The 20,600-nt window shown below is 40.3% G+C and overlaps 2 protein-coding genes across 3 annotated transcripts in view; one reads left to right on the plus strand and one right to left on the minus strand.

Moving 5' to 3' along the window:
• The first annotated feature begins 1,341 nt into the window (after positions 1-1,341).
• hacd4 (3-hydroxyacyl-CoA dehydratase 4) lies at positions 1,342-13,780 on the plus strand. Of its 2 annotated transcripts, none has more exons than XM_033609712.2 (7): positions 1,342-1,536; positions 5,382-5,488; positions 5,708-5,835; positions 5,918-6,027; positions 8,650-8,756; positions 10,380-10,511; positions 13,549-13,780. In XM_033609712.2, the coding sequence occupies exons 1-7, from the start codon at positions 1,475-1,477 to the stop codon at positions 13,629-13,631; spliced, it is 729 nt and encodes a 242-aa protein (XP_033465603.1). In that variant the 5' UTR covers positions 1,342-1,474; the 3' UTR covers positions 13,632-13,780. The 2 variants fall into 2 exon arrangements, with proteins under 2 accessions (XP_033465603.1, XP_033465604.1); XM_033609713.2 differs by having other exon boundaries at positions 1,394-1,532.
• A 45-nt stretch (positions 13,781-13,825) lies between these two features.
• The window catches only part of focad (focadhesin), a 72,650-nt gene continuing 65,875 nt past the window's right edge, over positions 13,826-20,600 (minus strand). The window contains exons 40-44 of the mRNA XM_033609710.2: positions 19,779-19,956; positions 19,350-19,447; positions 17,315-17,566; positions 17,127-17,202; positions 13,826-14,072 (exon numbers count right to left, since the gene is read on the minus strand). Of these exons, the coding sequence (XP_033465601.2) occupies positions 13,999-14,072; positions 17,127-17,202; positions 17,315-17,566; positions 19,350-19,447; positions 19,779-19,956 (678 nt within the window). The 3' untranslated portion in view covers positions 13,826-13,998. The remainder of the gene's footprint in view (positions 14,073-17,126; positions 17,203-17,314; positions 17,567-19,349; positions 19,448-19,778; positions 19,957-20,600) is intronic.

The raw sequence follows: 20,600 nt of genomic DNA on the forward strand, positions 1-20,600 counted from the left end.
GTCTGAATGTCTAAAACCTTTTTCACCCTCTTTTCAACCAGCTAAAATGCAGTTACGACATCAGTGAGTCACAAAAACAAATTTGTTTAATCCCGGCGAGCATTTTTCTGTTCTCTGGTCACCGGTGAAGAGACGTTCAGAACTGTTTCAAAAGTGAGCGGTTGTTCAGCGACTGTTTGAAATCATTGACTGAATGTTTACATTTAGATGTTATTTCACTTCATTCATTCATTTTCAGTACCAGCTACCAGTTACCATTTAACCTAACCTGCATGTCTTTGGACTGTGGGAGAGAGGAAGCAGGAGTACCTGGAGAAAACCCACGCTGACGTTGGGAGAGCATACAGGCTCCGCACAGGGGGCCCCCAACCTGTGTTTGAACCCAGAAACCCTCTTGCTGTAAGGCAACAAAGCTAACCACTGCACCACCGACTTTCAGCTTAGAAATTTGGACGTAATTACTTAGTAAAGCTCCAAAATGACAATAGACTATTATTTGCACACTGTAAAGGGATGAAAAATCTCAGTATTGCAAATCCCTGTGAAATATGGTCTAAATGTGAACGTCAGTCAACATCTACAAATAGTTGGTGAAAAAACTTTTAAATCCTGTCTGACTTTCTTTTCAGTGGTGACCATGATGTTTTTGAAACGTCTTTTCAACGGAACAATATTTGCTGGGTCCATTGTTGTTTCGGGATTTCTGTTTTAAAAAACCAAAATATTTCTGAGGTGTTTTTAAGGACTAATGTCTTCAGTAAGAGCTGTTACTGCTGAGTGACAGGTTAGATAAGTCACAAAGCATTGAGAGAGAGAGATTGGCACTTTGCTTTTGGTGATTTCACAGGATTTGTTGACAAAATATAGATTATCATAACCATTATTATTTAAATAGACTAATTTGTTTTTACCTTGAAAAGCATTTTTTTTAAACCGTTAAGCTGTTGTTTAGTGTGTAATATGAGGATGTGTTTATAGCTTACATGTGATGTCTGTTGTGTTACAGCAACAATTACACAAATAGAGCAGTAGTGGTCAAAAATATATACTTTCTCTCAGTTTCACCATAAAGTACTTCTGAGGCTATGAGACATGCATGTGTGTGTTTTTTAGATTTAACTTGTTCCTGCTGCTAATCGTAACATTGTAGACCTGCACTGTGAGTGTGTCTCATTGTTCTGCTGCTCCTTCTCTCCTCACCCTCCTGAGCCACACACTCAGCTCAGAGTTTTCTTTCAGGGGGCTGTGACTATCTGACGTCAGACTCACACGTGGAATGTCTACTTCCTACTGGCTGTAAAGTAAGACTGCAACAATCAGCCTGAGGAAGCACTACAAAACACTGATATTGCAGCAGCATTTTTCTGCTCCCAGTTGTGTAGGAGAATGAAGTAAGAGGCGGGTCTCTGTTCACTGAGAGAAGGAGAAACAAACTGCACTGCAAAATGATTCTCCTTAAACTCACACAGGGATTATGAGCAGCTTAACTTTCCTGCAACAAAAGGAGAAAAAGGAGACTTCAGAAAGAGAATGTAAGTGAGTATTGGGAGAGTTTAACAGCAGTGTCTGAGTCTCGCTGTGGGAGGAATGCTCAGTAGGTGCAGGGCGTGTGAAGGAATGTCAGGCTTATCATATACAAAGTGTCATTTACTGCAAAGCTTCATTTACTGTCATCTTTCTAAGCAGTAACAGCTAAATACTGTAAGGTGGGCTTACAGTTAAAAGGTATCTGACAGATTGGTTCTTATTTTGCAGGTTTATATCCAAGATTAGCTCATAAAACACATGAACTGAGTTTTAAATTACCCACAAACTACTCTACAAATGTTGTTTTATTCTTAAAACAAATAACTCTTCAATTCTAAGATATACATACTCACACAGATGAACCTACAGAGAACTATCACCAACTCTGCAGTACCCAACAGCTCTTTAGTCTCTGTAAGTTCATTGTTTTGGCTTTAAAGTTCATAACTTTCCTGTTCTGGTTCAGTCTCACTGCTCCAATTTAGCTTTTTGTTCTGCAGAAAAGCTCTGATATACTCACTGTACACTTGCTCAGCAGCAAGCAGCGGACAGACACAGTTTGAGAGTAGCATGTGAACATAGTGGAGCATTTAGCAGCTGAAGAGACAGATACTTTTCTTAGGAGTTGGTGGAGATCAAATCAGAGCTAAAAGGAGAGTGAATACTGGACCTAATTTGTCAGGTGAACAACAGCATGACTTCAAATGAATGTTCGTGTTACTGTTTGCTAACACATTTGCCATTAAAACTTCATAAGTGATAAATAGATATCATGCTAACATCTTGTTCTGCTGCCCCCAAATGGCCAAAAAGTAATTACTGCTCCTTAGGAATCCCTTTAATGCAAATTTGATTCCACTGTTGTGCCATTTAAAGGTCCAGTGTGGGGGCGTTGGTAGCTTAGTGGATATTGCCGGCGCCCCATGAACAGAGGCACTGTCTCGCAGCCCCCTGCTGCGTGTCTTCCCCCCACGCTCCCTCACCCCATTTTACACTGTCCTGTCCATTAAAAGCAAAAGGCCAAAAAAACTCATCTAAAAAAAAAACAACCAAAAAAAAAAAGTCCAGTGTGTAAAATTTAGGGAGACTGTGTGGTGTCTAGTAGATTTACTAGGAGCCAAATCATCCGCAGAGGTCTCAAAACAAACAGATCAAGTAATTTAAACCAATGAGAACACTGAATAAAGCAGTTTCACATTACAAATCAGTGTTTCTCTGATGCTGCTTGGCAAGTCTGAGATGGGCTGCTAACCTAACAGCTGCTAATGTGTGCTCACCTTTTGCCTCTGATAACTTAAATCCAGATTCTCAAGAGGTTTTCACTGCGAGCTGAATTATACTCAGAGGTCTCTTCCTCTCCAAAACAAACAGACCCGCTGATTTAAAGCGATGAAAACACTGAATAAAGCCGCTAATAAAGAACAGTGAAAAGCAAAGTGCTAAAGAATAAAGCTGGAAAAGCAGCGGCGACTCGCTAAAAAACAACCACTTTTGTTGTTTGTTAGTCTCCAATAGTGGTCTGCAGCTTGGAGGCTATCTGTCACGCCGTCCACCATCCCCTACACCGCTACATGTAATCAGAACTACGTTATTTTAGAAACACTGATATGATACAGTACAGGCCAAAAGTTTGGACACACCTTCTCATTCAATGCGTTTTCTGTATTTTCATGACTATTTACATTGTAGATTCTCACTGAAGGCATCAAAACTATGAATGAACACGTGGAGTTATGTACTTAACAAAAAAAGGTGAAATAACTGAAAACATGTTTTATATTCTAGTTTCTTCAAAATAGCCACCCTTTGCTCTGATTACTGCTTTGCACACTCTTGGCATTCTCTCCATGAGCTTCAAGAGGTAGTCACCTGAAATGGTTTCCACTTCACAGGTGTGCCTTATCAAGGTTAATTAGTGGAATTTCTTGCTTTATCAATGGGGTTGGGACCATCAGTTGTGTTGTGCAGAAGTCAGGTTAATACACAGCCGACAGCCCTATTGGACAACTGTTAAAATTCATATTATGGCAAGAACCAATCAGCTAACTAAAGAAAAACGAGTGGCCATCATTACTTTAAGAAATGAAGGTCAGTCAGTCCAGAAAATTGCAAAAACTTTAAATGTGTCTCCAAGTGGAGTCGCAAAAACCATCAAGCGCTACAACGAAACTGGCACACATGAGGGCCGACCCAGGAAAGGAAGACCAAGAGTCACCTCTGCTTCTGAGGATAAGTTCATCCGAGTCACCAGCCTCAGAAATCGCAAGTTAACAGCAGCTCAGATCAGAGACCAGATGAATGCCACACAGAGTTCTAGCAGCAGACCCATCTCTAGAACAACTGTTAAGAGGAGACTGCGCCAATCAGGCCTTCATGGTCAAATAGCTGCTAGGAAACCACTGCTAAGGAGAGCCAACAAGCAGAAGAGATTTGTCTGGGCCAAGAAACACAAGGAATGGACATTTGACCAGTGGAAATCTGTGCTTTGGTCTGATGAGTCCAAATTTGAGATCTTTGGTTCCAAGCGCCGTGTCTTTGTGAGACGCAGAAAAGGTGAACGGATGGATTCCACATGCCTGGTTCCCACTGTGAAGCATGGAGGAGGAGGTGTGATGGTGTGGGGGTGTTTTGCTGGTGACACTGTTGGGGATTTATTTAAAATTGAAGGCACACTGAACCAGCATGGCTACCACAGCATCCTGCAGCGACATGCCATCCCATCCGGTTTGCGTTTAGTTGGACGATCATTTATTTTTCAACAGGACAATGACCCCAAACACACCTCCAGGCTGTGTAAGGGCTATTTGACCAAGAAGGAGAGTGATGGAGTGCTGCGGCAGATGACCTGGCCTCCACAGTCACCGGACCTGAACCCAATCGAGATGGTTTGGGGTGAGCTGGACCGCAGAGTGAAGGCAAAGGGGCCAACAAGTGCTAAACACCTCTGGGAACTCCTTCAAGACTGTTGGAAAACCATTTCAGGTGACTACCTCTTGAAGCTCATGGAGAGAATGCCAAGAGTGTGCAAAGCAGTAATCAGAGCAAAGGGTGGCTATTCTGAAGAAACTAGAATATAAAACATGTTTTCAGTTATTTCACCTTTTTTTGTTAAGTACACAACTCCACATGTGTTCATTCATAGTTTTGATGCCTTCAGTGAGAATCTACAATGTAAATAGTCATGAAAATAAAGAAAACGCATTGAATGAGAAGGTGTGTCCAAACTTTTGACCTGTACTGTACGTATGAAACATACAAATGTTATGTATCCATGGTTTGCTGGAATTTACAATGCCAACATTTTCTTCTGGTGTTAAACTGTAAATATGTTGATATGTTAATGTGTAATCAGCATGTTGTGATTGTGTAACTTTCAGTCTAACTATGGCTATCAAATAAATGTTATGAAATTAAACACTTCAGTATTTTCCTTGGAAATATAGAAGTAAAAAGTCTAACAAATTGAAATACTTAACAAAAGTACCTCAAAGTTACACCACAAGAGCAAATGTATTTTCCATCATGTGTTTCCATATAATTTAATTTACTCAAAATAGTTTCAGGAAGATGATTCAGGAGAATATTGTAATTAAAGTGCAGCAGCATTCGCAGTTCTCCAGTAAACAGATCTTCTGACATTATGACATGTCCCAGCAGGAAAAGCAGAGATGTAACTAATAACATTAACGACAGCTCTGCTCCACTTCCTGTGAGCGTGCCATATGGTGCCAGTTGGCCATGCCAGGAAGCCACTGATAATTATTGTTTACAGCTGTGCAAGGGAAGATGTCCAGAGTGTGAAAGGCCAATAATGAATCAACAAAAACCAAATGGCATGTTTTTTTCTCCTACAGGCTCAGCTTCAGGCTTGCATACATTTTCTCGTATAACCTGTTCCAGTTCTGTGGACACACATGGATACTGGCTAACACTTTAGCCAGGTTTCTCACATTTGGTAAAGGTAAGGCTTATTAAAGTTAAAGGATAGTGTGTGGGACGTCTCTCTTCTCTTGTTCTCTTGTTTATGGATATTTCTAACAATGCACCTGTCCACAACAAACTGAAGGTGTGCATCAGTGATTACAATGAAGATCTGAAGTCAGGCGAGAGCAAGAATAGGCTAAGCCTCCACCATATTACATTAAAGTTATATGATAACATTTGATTTTTGACTTTGCAGATGCCTTAGCAGACACATTTTACTCTGTTGGCTTTGTGATGAGTCTGTGCCAGCTGCTGTCCATCCTGGAGCTTTTCCATATCGCAGATGGGATTGAGAAAGCGAGACTCCTCCCTCGCTTCGTCCAAGTATGTATCACACTCATTATTAATGATAAAGATGTTGTAAAATGCTAAAGTATGTTATTCAGACACGCTGTCTGTTTTTCAGGTTATGGAGAAGAACATCCTGCTGATCATGGTCATCATGTTGGAGGAGATCCAGAGTAAACCAGTCGTGTGTGCGCAGTTCTTCTTGTGGAACATACTGGACCTCCTACGGTACGCATGTGACTTACGGCTTGTCTCTTCATTTCATTTGTTCAAACATCTTGTTACAATTTTGCAGAAAATCTCAGCTGGTACAGGAATGCAGGAGCACCATCTGCACTTCTGCTAGATTTACTTTAAAAATATTCTTTACATGTTTGTTTCTGCTCTGCTGGACACAGTGTGTTTGATCAAAAGCAAGATATCTTCACAATTAAGTAGTTGTCAGTGACATCTGCCGTAAACATTCATGCTCCCCAGAGGATGAACTCAAGGTATTTTATTGTACCGCCCTCTCACCAGTAATAGCAAAATCACCCATACTGTAGCCTCTATGCTTGGCGACATTAACCTGTTAGTGGGCTCTACTGACCCCATCCATACAAAATTATTTTGGGAATATAGCTTACTCCAAGTGAACACAGCATAAATGCAAAAACAGTAATTATTGCCTTAAAAGGACAGTTCACCCAAAATCAAAAATACAAATTTTTCCTTTTACCTGTTTATCATTCTGGATAGTTTAGGTGTGAGTTGAAGAGTGTTGGAGATATCAGCCGTAGAGATGTCTGCCTTCTCTCCAAAATAATGGAACTAGGTAACATTCAGCTTGTGGTGCTCAAAGCGCCAAAAGATACATTTGAAAAACTCAACAGCAATAGCCATGTTTCCATCAGCCTGTTTAGATGCGCATCTAGAAGTACTGCATCGGAAAATTATGATTGAAAGCCAAAATTCAAATTAAAATCCCTTGATTCGCACAAACTAAAGTACGCTCGCTTTAGCCGGGTTTTGGTTGATTCGAAAAAATGTTGATTCGCAAAACGGGGGATGGAAACAGTTATGTTTTGTTTCCGGTTCTGCGGAAAACTCGCGCGAGTTCGTAAGTTTTCACCAAAGTCCGCACATTTAATGGAAACACACAGGATTCGTATTTCTTTTAGTGTGCATTTCCCAATGATTCGAATCACTTTTGGATGGAAACATAGCTAATGTCTCTTTGCAGAAATCATGGCCTGGTTACTCAAAATAATCCACAGACTTTGTTGTGAGCAGTTTTAAGTAAGATCTATTTTCATTTCTACTGAACTTAATCAACCAACCATACCACCGCAAGGAAAGAATTGCGCATCTACTATTAGCTCACCTAGCACCACTGAGCTAGCTAACGTTACAGCTCAGTTGAGGACGACGCCATTATGTTTGCATCTCGCTCTGTCACGAGCCTCTCGTCCATGAGTAGATGCACACTTCCTTCTATGTTGTAACACGGTTGTCAGGTGTGGTTCGGTTAAAAAAAAAAAAAAAAAAAAAAAAAATCCCACATGAAAATACTCACAACAAGGTCTTGAGTAGCGTGGTCATGATTTCTGGAAAGAGACATTGTTGTAGAGTTTTTCAAATGTATTTTTTTGGCTTTTTGAACACCATGAGCCATCAAGTCCCATTATATTGGAGAGAAGGAAGACATCTCTACACCAATATCTCCACCACTTGGCAACTCCTACCAAAACAACTGGGACTGATAAATAGCATCACAAGTAAGAGAAATATGTATTTTTGATTATGGGGTGAACTGTCCCTTTAAAACAAGATGTTTCCTTCTTTGTTTATATTGCACAATAGAACATTCCCTAAAAATGCAATTGATCAAATTACTAAAAGCCAGTGCCTGAGGTTTTTGTAGTCCAGCCATGCCTCTTAGAACTGCTTAAATGTCTTTAGACTTATATTGATTTGGTCTGTTGGTCTGTTAAGTACACCTCTATAGTCTTATTTAGTCTATTGGAAAAAGCCCTGCAGTAAATGCTTCTAATAAAGCTTCAGTACGCAGGTTTTTTTGACACTGGGTCAGAGAGAAGTTGATTCAACACTATGGTCATTTCGTACAGTAGAGTTGTGGTGGCATTTTGTTTTACACTGAAATGCATTATACTGAAAGAGGTTTTATAAGTTTGACCATTATCACTTAAAATAAATAACACAGTACTCACAAAATTAATTAATTAACAGCTGAGATCTGGAAATGTGGTAACGCCACTAATAACAAGTCAGACGGAGCAAAAACACAGTCAGGCAATCGACAGTGTCTAATAGTTTTAGAGCTATCTGAGGTACCTCATTTGGAAGTAGAATCTAGAGTCAAGAGTAGTAATGCAAGAACTAAATACTTAATACAACCTTGCTGTCTAAATGAAGGTGAAAAGTTATATCTGTATAAGTAAACCCTGCATTCAGAAAGAGGCTATAAAGCCTTGCAGAGTTAAGGGGACTACAGTGAAAATTCTTTATGGAATTTTAATAGAAGCAACTTCCTTGACATAACACTGAGTCATTTTATCTATTGTTCATATAAATATAGTGCAGCTTTTGAATCAGCTGAGAAATGTGCAGGCAGCTAAAGTTAGGGTTCAAGCACTAGCCTGGCTGCAGATCTCTGAACTAACTAGGTTGAATATATATAGGCTACAAAACAGCATATTTATTGAGAGCTGCACCATCGTCATTGATTCAAACTTAAAATAAATGCTGAAAAACAGCCTTTTTACAAGATACAAAAGCATTGCCAAGACAGTGCACTGAGGCATGTCTTACTAGGATTAATGGTTTTCCTGCTGATTTGTTTGATGACAGGTACCCACATGAGCTACTGTGTGTTATGGATAAACCTTCCATCGCCATGCTGTGGACTCGCTACACACTCTGGATCCCCTTATACATCCTATCAGTGGCCACTGAAGGTGACCAACTCACTGATTAACTTATTTTTTACTATCAAATTGTGAAACTGGCAGTTTTACAAAAAACACACCCGGTGGCTGAGCAGGCCTCTGCAATCCAGTCACCAGAAAAAAATGTTGGCAACACACTTTTCTGCAAACCACTGACAGATTATATTTGTATGTTATTATATAGCAAAAACACACACATGGGCATATCACTGAAGAGTCCTACTGGGCCAAGGCCCAGGGGGTCCAAGACCTAAAGGGGCCACTTAGCCAGAGCCTCTGCATGAAGTCACTGTTATTAACTTCACTTTTCATGTTAAGGAGCTGAGACATTCATGTTAATAACAAGGCTCCAAAAGTCCTTATAAAAAAAAATAAAAAAAGTATGCCAATGGATATGGTAATGTTCCATTGAAATTTTATGTTGTATTTTCCGTGTCAACAAGTGGTTACCATTGGGTTAGGATTAGGAACAAAACCAGTTAGTCTTGGTTAAGAAAGGATCTTGTTTTGACCTAATATCTACAGTCTGTTTCCGTTGGAAAAGCAGGGATGTGTATCTAAAAACATTTCTGTCTTTCATGCCACTATCCCCACTGGAAAAACAGTGACAGGTCACTAAAAACATCCATGTTTGATGGCTAAAAGCTGCTGGAAAAACAGCATCAACAACAGAATATCCATGTTTGGTGCTAAACAAATGCTGCAAAAACAGCGACAGGTTGCCATAAAAACACCCACTTTTGGTGGCTAAAAGCTACTGGAAAAACAGCGTTGGCTCGCAACAAAACACTTGATTGGTGGCTGAGAGCTGATGGAAAAACAGCAACAAGTTGCTACAGAACACTCACATTTAAAAAATGTGGAAACACAGCAATGACTCGCTGAAAAACAACAGCTTTTGATGTTTGTTGGTCTCGAACAGCTGTCTGTAGTGGTCTGCAGCTTGGCAGGCATCTTGCCTCAGTGTCACAGCAGCCACCATCTCCTCCGCTTTCAGATGTCAAAGTCAGCTCATATAATACATTGATATGATAGGAAATCTGAAAATTAACGTATTTGTGGTTTGCAGAAACATACAATGCCAACATTTTCTTCTGATGACTAGGCTGGCTTCAGACTGCATCTCACATTTGGGATCATTAATGGGAGTTACACTGCAGCTGACCTCACACAGGCTGGAGAATATGAGCTGCTTTAATGTGTCAGACTGCTACTTTATAAGGGAAGTAATGCACGCAACAGGAAATGAGTTTGCAAAGCAGAGTCGATGATAAAATGTCGGGAAGTGTGTGAGGAAAGATCATGTGTGTGTGTGTGTGTGTGTAACTGAACACATGTTAACTGCACACAAATACACACTACAGACCCCTGTGAAGCTCTATATATCACTAACACACACACACACACACACACACACACACACACACACACAGTGTAGTCAGATAACAACTCACCACTGGCATAGTGTGTGTCCTGATCCAGTGTTACTTTGGTAGGAATTGTTATTTACTGGACTGCAGAGTATTTTATAATGATTTGAAGAATCCTTGAGACAAATAAAACACACTGAGAGTGTATTCAAACTTTAAAGGAGTGCCTCAGCATCTTGTATGTGTTCCATTTCTTCCTCAGGTGTCACCATATACCAGGCCCTGCCATATTTTGAGCCGGCAGCACCAAACTCATCGTCTTTGAACTCAACATTGTCAACACACATTCACCTGCCCTTCCTGCTGATGGTCTACCTGCCTGTTCTGGCTCTTGGTAAGACCAGTTAGCCAGAGTTCAGACTGAAAACAGTCCCTTGTTAAAACAACACAAGGGGCTGCAATGGTGAGGACCAGAGTGTGAAGGCGTATCTGAAAACACTGTACAGCTGTTTAGAATGCTATTAGGAAAGGTCAATGTGGCAGTTATTCAACCTTTAGTTGCAATGATCGCCAGATAAACTGTAGATATACAGATGTTCACGTAAAAGCCCAGTGACACTGCAGTGTAGTGCCAGAACATTCTGGGGTGCCCTCACACTGTGCCAATGCAGCAGCCCTGTTGAGATGAATGAGGGGGGTTGTTTTTCTCCGTGCGATCATCTGTAATGTGATGTTTTACTTTTATGAAAGAGGAGCTCCATTTGATTTTGAACAAAGGGAAATACTCTCTTCTCCAGCACTTTTATCATCATATCATTACTCAACCTGCCTGGCAAAAAAGTACCTGAATAAGAGATGTCAAAGTGACAGATTTCACTTGAGATTTTAGGGGTTTTCTTTTGGACAGCTGGGTGCTGCTTCCTACAGTCTTGTCATCTGTCAGGTTTGGTTCCATCATAACTGTGCAGAGACTGAAGTCTGTGCTCATATACGGATTCTGACGACCTGTGCTTCAGGTGGAGATGCTGCATAGAAGTGCTGTGCATGCAACTTTAACTAAAACCACAAATTGATGTTTTTAGCCATGCTGACAGCAGGGCTCTATTATTCAGCCAAAATATCTCAACAACTATCTGATGGATGGCCATGACATTTTGTACACACATTCATGATCCTCAGAGGATGAAACCCACCGACCTTTCTGATCCCCTGACTTTTCTTAGCGCCACCAGCAAGTTAACATTTCAACATGTCCAATACCTGCAATACTGATGACATTCCCATTACCCTCAGCTGTACTTTGTATTTACTATTACTCAGCAAATGCTTTCATGCTAACATACTAAGATGGTGACAATGGTGAACATTAGAGTTAAAACAAACAGATACATACACTCCTTTATACCCTCAGCCATTTCACTGCTGAATTCCTATAGTAAACTGTAATATCATCTTGACCACCAAACCACACTTGGAAAACATTGCTTATTTTCTTTCTCTTTGTTTTTACTTTTTTGTTAAATGTTGCATTATATGTTAACATTGTGTGTGTCTTTGCTGTTTTCATACAACCAATAACCCCTCTGGACCCTCTGGAGACAAACACATTGATTGTTTGTATTGTCTTCTTGACTTGACTTAAACCTACTACACATCAACATGTAAGCATAGTCACTCTGAGCATTTTGGCAGACAGATGCTAACATTTAGCTCAAAGCACCGCGGTGTCTAAGTACAACCTCACAGAGCAGCTAGCATGGCTTTAGAGATACAACATGTTAATGAATGAGCTTTGGGGTGTTTAGAGGTGTATTTTTTTAAACTGTGGATTGAGCCAGGCTAGCCGTACCCCCCTGCTTCTAGTCTGTGTGCTAAGCTAGGCTAACAGTCTCCATGAGTTCTAAACACATAGGCATGAGTGGTATCAATCTTTTCATATCACATTTGGAAAAAAAAGCAAATAGAGGTATTTCAATCTGTTGAGCTAGTCCTTTAAAGTAAATCTTCTTACTTTCCGCGTCTGTCGGAAAAGTCGTCATCTGCCCATGTCCGCACAGACCCCTATGTGGACATCTGAGTTCAGTCTAAACAGTCCAGTCCAACACACTGCTGTCAAGCAAGCCGTGGCCGCAGTACTGCTGTGAAGTTAGTTTTAAGTTTAATACTCAACATATACTTACTTGGACCTAAGTTTCACCCAATGTTGGCAGTAGGAGGATGATTAGCTCACCTTCCAGCCCTGCGCTAAGGCCCTGACACACCAAGCTGACGGTCAGCCATCTGTGCGCATCTGTTGCCCTACTTCATGCAGTGTGTCCCACACCATTGACCCTTGTCAGCGTTTTTACAGCCGATTCAGCAGGTTGAATCAGCATCTGAGATGGCGGAGCCCGTTAGTGAATAAAATCACTGATTGGCAGTTCAGCTCAGCACAGAGAAGAGAAACAGAAGTGAGGAAAGTAAACAAAGAGCTAAACAAAAGAGGGAGTGAGACCAAAACAAAGTTGTTGCATAAGGTCAGATTATTGTTCCTTAAGTCGCTGAGCACTTCAGCAGAAATGTTTCCAGATGGTTTGCATTATTGTTTGCCGGCGCACAGTAAAAATGCTCTGTTTTTTTCAGCATTAGATTGTGCTGTTACCGTGTTAACTTGCTAACTAGTGTCATGACGGTCTTCTAGTTTCCCTTTTGGAATGCTGCTGGTGTGGAGAACAATGACACAAAGCATCAAGAAACATTTCTGTTAAAGAGCTCAATGGCTAAAGAAAAATAACATTACCTTATGTAACAGGTTTGCTTTGACCTCACTCCCTCTTGTCTTCAGCTGTTTACTTTCCTCACTTTCGTTTCTCTTTTCTGCGCTGAGCTGAACTGCCAATCAGAATGATTTCATTCAACGGACAGGCTCCACTGTCTCCAACACCACTCAACATGCTAAATTGACCAAAAAGAAAGCCAACAAGAGCCAACAGAGAAGGACACACCATAAAGACAAGGGAGACAGATGCTCACCGAGGGCCAAACATTGACTGATGGCTAACCATCAGCTTAATGAGTCAGGGCCTTAAGAGTTCACTGGCGAATGACTGAGTTACTGGTAGGTCAGGCTGTAGTCAGACTGGAGGCTTTGTTTGTTCCAGCTGTGATCACAGCCTAACAAAGCCTGAAATTTGCTGCGTTTTAGAGTCACGGCTTGTCATGCCTCAACATGTAGCAACTCCAACCAGAGAGAAGACCGACTGTTTGCTACCACGTATACTTGGGTGTAAACTATTTAGCTTTACTTGGTAAACAGCTGTATTATTCTGTAATGACCATCCTTTTGCAGCTGTTAGATTTGTGCCATAAATACAAAATTACTAAAAATAAGTAGCAAACACGGTTTTCTTTTTTTTTTTTTTCTGATTTTCTAACAGTACGGTCTCTTTTAGGGGCCTCTGTATCAGTCTGGCAACTGCTGAAGGAGAGACAACACCACCTGGAGAAATGGAACAAGAAGAAGAAAAAGAAATGACACCTGCACAATGAATGTTTGGATCACTTAAATCTTTCAGGAACTGTGATGGTCAAGTTTTTTTTTAAAGATCATGAGGACTGTCACTTTGTAATTTTAGGGGGTTGAGGGTCATCAAAATGTGTGATCATTAAAATCTATATCTTTAACTCGAGAGCCAGAAAAATCAAATTTAACACCAAAAAGTATTTCCTGCATTTGATGAAGTTTTAATGGGAACAATTGTTTTAACAGCAGTCAGTGAATCCACGTCCAGCAGATGGAGGCAGGACAGGCGCAGCTTGAGTGTGTTAAAGCTCCAGTCATGTTTTTGTGAAGGACCTCTGTATGCATTGCCAGGGAAACAGTCTGTAGTGTCTCCTCTGGGCTACCATCCGTATGCTCTGGTCCACACAGCTTTCTTCTTGAACTCAGTGGAGGACTTCAGGGCCAACAGGGCAGCTGAAACAGCAAGGATCAGATAAATCAATTGGAACGAATCCAGTTTGTAATCAAACAAGAAGTTTCATCTCTGTTCATCTCTGCCAAGAATGTTGTTTGCTCCTGTGAATGTATGATGTAAATGGAAAGACAGGGTGGGTTTTGGGGTTTCTGCTACTTACTGCCAATCTTGATGTTTACATGATGTGATGGCTTTAAGTTGCCATTCCATAAAAAACCAAAATCAGTGTTATCCCCTCTGTAGAGTTTTTTTTTAAAACACAGTTGTGTTTACATCCAGTTTTTTTTTTTTTTTCAAAGACACACTTGCTGCATCCTAAATCACATACTATGCACTACAAACTCAATATATGAATCATCGTTCAACATGCTTTTGGGTGAAGTGCAGTTTTTGGACGCACTAAGCTATTACCACTTCACTTCCTGAGAGCTTCTGTGTAACCATGGTAACCCGTGTCAACATCAGCTGTACCGGCAATAGTGATCGCAAGCATGATGAACCTTTAGAGTTTTTGGTTTTTCGTCACATCTGTCTGAGTAACCTTACTTTGGCTGTTAGAACATGCAAACCGGTGGACTTGTTATATATGCAAACATCTTGTTCGCCCAGTGGCGCACAGTAATTAGGACGAGTCCCAGTGCACGCTATTATCACAGCCTTGGTGTCAGATTTTTTTGTCCAAACTAGCTACTGTTTTAAATCTATATATGACAAAAAAACTGAATCAAATGGGAAAGTATTAATTTAACTGAATCTTTCATTTATAGTTTTTATATTTTATGTAGAATAAACATATAATTTTGTAACAGATTACAAAAAAATAATAATAAAACAATGATGGAGATTGGTTTGCCTTTTTGCATGTATTGCAAATGGCACCATTTTTATTTTAACTTGAGTCATTTGAACACAAGCATATTTCTGAGGTGGCAATCTGAATTACTCCTAAGGGACTGTTCTCTAGTATTACAACTGGAGGGCTCGCTCTCTCTACAAGGCCCCTCCCAATCCTATGGGCCCCAGTGCAACCCCAGTGTCTACACTGTTGCTGCCAGATAATGCTTCAGTTAGTGGGAAAGGTCAGCAACATGTCCAGTGATTATGGTCCACTGTCTGTAATGATTATTGTTGTCACCAGCGCATTGCATTGTGGGGTATTTATGCCAACGTAGTGCCCAGTGTTTGTATATTGCAATATTCAACAGAATAGGAATAGGTTTCGGACGTGGTCAAGAATCTCACACACTGTTTGAGCATACTAAATTGCATGTAAGTATGGGATTTCAGACACAGTTAATGTTTACTGAACTGTATATCCTGGATGCAAAACAAATATTGTGAATGCATTTCATTTCTCATAAAACATTTACAAAGACCAATGTTTGTGTGTTTTGAACTACATCAGCAGTTCCTAACTGGTCCAGCCAGTTCTCCTTATATTAGAAATTGGCCAAGTTGTCTGAGCCAGTTTGCTGTCTCTGTCAAGTAACTGTCACTTATTCTACAGCAGGAAACAGCTCTTCAAAATAAAACCACTGTGCTGGAAATTCACTGTACCTAAAAATAAAGTGTGTTTTTTACAATCTTGACATGTTTGCAAGTCACTTGCGGTCCATTCATAGTGGACACGCGACCCACTTTTGGACCGCGACCCACCAGTTAGGAACCTTTGGTCTACATAAGAGTAATAATTGACTTTTTTGCAGTTGAAGGTCACCTGTAAACACTTTGACAGACATCTCTTTCATGATGATGGTCTATGGGGGAAAATGCTTTCTGGGCCACTGGGTGTAGTACCACAGTTAGACACTAGGACAAACTGGCAATAGATCCTTTAACAGTTGTAAACAATGATGTATGTAAGAGTGTGCATACAGTTTGGCAATTCAAGTGTGGCAGAGTGCAAAAGCTTGTCAAACTACGCAAGGACATTAACCACCAAAGATCAGGAATGCAAAACAGCCTGACTTTGACAAATGGTGACTATCCATATGCTGTTAGTGAGTGGGTATTAGACATTAGCAAGTGGCCCAATATTCAAAGGCCAGGTATTTACATGTATTTGGTAGAGAAACGTAATGGGTACACCAGTGAGAAACTGCAAGCAAATAAGTCACTAGCTGCTAAATCCTCCCTCGCTAAAGACAAGGACACACAACCACTCTGTATGAGGCTTGAGTCACAATCAACAAACCAGAAAACTAATGTTCCTTAGAGGGAATTGTACTTACAATTTGTGTTGTTGGCTTGCTAGCTAACATAGCTCTCGCTCAACAATATATAGTTGTTAGATAAACATGAGCTCTGCTTCTGTATACTGTAACGCACATTTTTTTAATGTGTCCTCAGCCAAGTGCTCATCAACACATTTAAAAGCTTGTAACCATAGATGCTGCCAGTGTTTCAGTTTAACAACTGACTGTTATTGGGTGATCTTCCGAACGTGTCAGTGGTTGCTTGTACTAACTTGCATAAGTGGTTGGCATAGATAATAAACACAGATGACTATGTATTCAAAATGAATTGAAGTAAAATTGAAGGCTTTTATGAGGACAGCTACACGTTCTATTTATGTTTTCAACAGCTGCCGTTACTGCAAGCAACCGTGATGCATTTGGCTGAGTCACCAGATTTGCTCCCAAACAGTTGTGATCCTGTCAGAACTTGAGTCACTGTTGGAATATTGATTCTGGCAACTAAACACGCAGTAACCATTCATTTTAATGCTGTTAACAGTTTTAAATCAATGTTTAAAGCTTGCTAACTCATCTGCTGCCAACATGTGCATGCATAATTTTGATGACTTTGGTTGTAAAGGGTCTTTAAGACTGACCAGCAGCACTAAATCAACCCTTCTTAATACATCTGTGGCCCAGTGTCAAGCTTTACAGACTTACACTAACATAAGTCGTGACATCACTGTTAGTCCCTGAGCACAGGAGGGTGTAAAGACTTCAAACACTGTCTGAGTAATGGAGCAGCACTTAAAGAAATCACATTACGTGGACAGAGATATTTCTATGGAAAATGAATCCTTAATTGTTTGTTTTTACCTTTGGCTGTGCTGATGGTCGAGGCCGACAGACTCTGTTCAGGACCTTCTGTGATGCTGAAAAGCCAGTCTATGAACTAAGACACAGAACACACACACATTGTCACCATCTTGTTCAGCTAAAAAAACCTGGCCCATAACTTAATCATTGATTTTAAAATGACAACAGAGTATATGAGACACACTGACCTTGTCTGTCTGGCTGCTCCAGGGCTTTTTGTCCAGGAGCAGACTCAGACTGTGGGGCATTCCCAGCAGGCACTGCGGCAGGGCACGCTCAGTGAATGCCTCCTCACCGTACAGACTGTGTTGCAGAGTTTGGGGCTTAGAGTTGGGTTGCCATGGGAACCACTGGGCCCTAATGCCAAGCAGGAGGGGCATGAAGTGGTCACCCCAGGAAACTACAGCAGCAGAAAAAATCTGGAACAGGAAGTCTGTGGCCTGTGTAAACACAGAGCAAATCTATCGTCAACTTAAATAGGCAAGAATACTACGTAGTTTGAACAGGTTTCAAGAATGGTACACATTGAATACTGTACTGTGTTCATTTTTAATGAACTAGCATTACTGCCCCGTGGCTGTATGCCTCAGCGTATCAGTCAAGCTTCTCTGACAGTTTACATCCATGTCTGTGAAAACCTGGATGCTTCGCACACAAAAGATCTATACAATCAAAACACTTTTAAGGTGAACACCCAAGATTAGTGTCAAGGGTCAAGATTTATGCAGAACATTATGATGTCACAATGAGGTTGACCTTAGACCTTTTGAATATAAAATGACATCACTTCGTTATATCATTATAGGGTCAACACTAGTCATAATTATGAAAAGAAATCTTGAGTTATGGCCAAAAACATATATTGTGATGTCACTGTGACCTTGACCTTTGACCACCAAAGTCTTACCAGTATATTCCTCAGTCTAAGGGGATATTTGAGCCAAATGTAAAGAAATTCCCTCAAGGTATTCTTGAGATATTGCATGCACAAGAATAAGAAAGATGAGGTGATACTGACCTTGACCTATGATCAACAAAATCTAATAAAGGTCATCCTTGAGTCCAAGTGAACGTTTGTGCCAAATTCAAAGAAATTAATTCAGGGCTTTCTTGAGATATCACATTCACAATAATGACACAAACAAGGTCCTCTGCTCTGTCACATCACCATATAGAAAAAGAGTCCCCTAGTTGAATGGCACTGTCCAGGAATTCGCCAATATCAAAGGATATTACAGTTCCTGATATCCTGTTGGAAACTGATGCGGCACTGAGGTCGCCATGTTTATTGTCCAATGCCTGTACAGTGGCTAGCAGGATGCTAGTTCAGCTGGTGGTCATTCTTCTCCATCTTTTCCTCAGTGTTTACTAATGTTTACATTTGAAAAACACAACCTGGCTAGCAAGCAGCTAGGTAGGAATCAACAGAAGGAGAGTTTACAGACTGGTGAGTTGATTCCATCATCCTGATGAATGACTCGCAGCCACACGTCACCAACATCCAAACCCAGCCACAAAAAGCACCACCAAAACTTGCAAAATAGAAGAGTCTAAATTTAGCCCAAATTTAACAGAGCTGAAAGAGGGGCCAATGGAAACGTTTGTGCCTATGTAATAAAAACCATTTGATGATGTTTTGATGTTTAGTTTACTTTTTTATATGAGCAGCTTAAAAAGCACCTATTATTCTAATTTTCGGTTCATACTTGTATTTAAGGTTTCAACAAGAACATGTTTACATGCTTTAATTGTCATAAAACCCATTATGTTCCTCATACTGTCTGTGCTGGAACATCTGTATTCACCCTCTGTCTAAGATACTTTGCCAACTCTGCTCTGACTGATCAAGCAGCACTTCCTACGGTTTGAAGCCTGTGGGTTTTGTTTACAGGGATTACTTTTACATACGTTTATCTCATAACTTGAAACACTGGCCATGTTTAATATGAACATCTGTCATTATATACATAGGACAGAACATAAGGAAAAGCAGAATAAGTCCCTTGTAAATTTAAAATCTGTTCGCACATTTGACACATATTAGTGGACGCGCCCAACAAGCCTGGAGCTGCATTCCGAACCAGCCCTGGTATGACAGTTATTCCCGAGGAGCCCTAAACTCTCACCTACATTCTGAAACATTATCTGTGGCATGTGACAACAACACACTGACAGCTCCACAAATACTACACTGCAGTTTGCCGGCAAGGCTCGGAAACATACCAGTTTGGTGTCTCCACATGCGACGGAGGTTGCACCATAGGCAATGTTTCGGATGTGTCCCATCAACTCAAGGAGCCACTCCATTCGTTTCAACACACCTACAACAAAGAACAAACCATCTCAACAAGTGGACTCACTCAGAGGTGGACATAAACATGAAGGCAAACATGTACTGCATGTAGAGAGGTATACTATGTGTTGACTTCTAAATAAATTGATCATTAAAACCATTATGTGTGGAATTTGAAAATTCTCAACTGTAGTGACACCTAGTAATCACATCCGCAAAAAGCCATAGTTTACAGATAGTATCTTCTTTTACAGGAATGATTCACAACTTGGAAGATTTCAAACTATGCACTGCCACTTTTCCTGCATGATGTAATGCTGCAGGAAAAGCTCCAATAGTTGACTTGTTTCAGGCCTAACCTGTATTGGGGTTGGTGGCCAGGCGACACTGGTAAAAAGTCTGCAGGAGGAGCCAGCCGACTGTGCTGCTTGGCCAACCGCGAAGCACACCAGCGATTACATCATTGAGACCCAAGAGAGGAACTCTGCCCTGGGAGGTCAAGTAAGCCAGGACAAAGCAGGTCTTCTCCATGTGAGTCTAAACAGAACAGAACATAATGAGAATATTTTCCAAAACAGCTCAAAGTTGATCTGTAAGTTTGTTTTTGGTTTTTTACAATAAAATCTATATATCTGCAGGTTGCAACTCTATTACGTAACAGACAACAACAACAGCTCCAGAAAGAACAGCCAAGAACCAAATGGCAAAATAACAGTTAACCCTTTAATGTTCTGCTTAGCCATTTGATAGAGCACATTCTGAGTCACTTTATCTTAATGAATATGGTTTATGTATGTAATGATGTTGCCGTGTCTTTAAATAGTCCGTCTTTATGTAACTTTATGCAAAAGTAAAGTCTAATAAAGGTCAAATAATTTTTTGAAAACATGCTCTACCAAACAGTTCATTTGTCCTTTTATGGTAAAGGCAGTGAAGTTAAGCTAATGTCATTAAGATAGACTATTTACCACAAAATTAAAACACTTCTGATCATTCATTGTTATTGAATGATTAACTTAATGTTATCCATTATATATATGCTGAAATAATTTCATAAATTTGATTTTTTTACTGTGTAAAGCCATGCTCAACCAAATGGCTGCATTGAACTTTTATGGTAAGGTAGTGATGCTAACATAATAAACTTACAGTTTTTATCACATAAAAAAGGATAAATACGC

The sequence above is a fragment of the Epinephelus lanceolatus genome, chromosome 22 (genome assembly GCF_041903045.1).
Source record: "Epinephelus lanceolatus isolate andai-2023 chromosome 22, ASM4190304v1, whole genome shotgun sequence".
NCBI classification, from domain to species: domain Eukaryota; kingdom Metazoa; phylum Chordata; class Actinopteri; order Perciformes; family Serranidae; genus Epinephelus; species Epinephelus lanceolatus.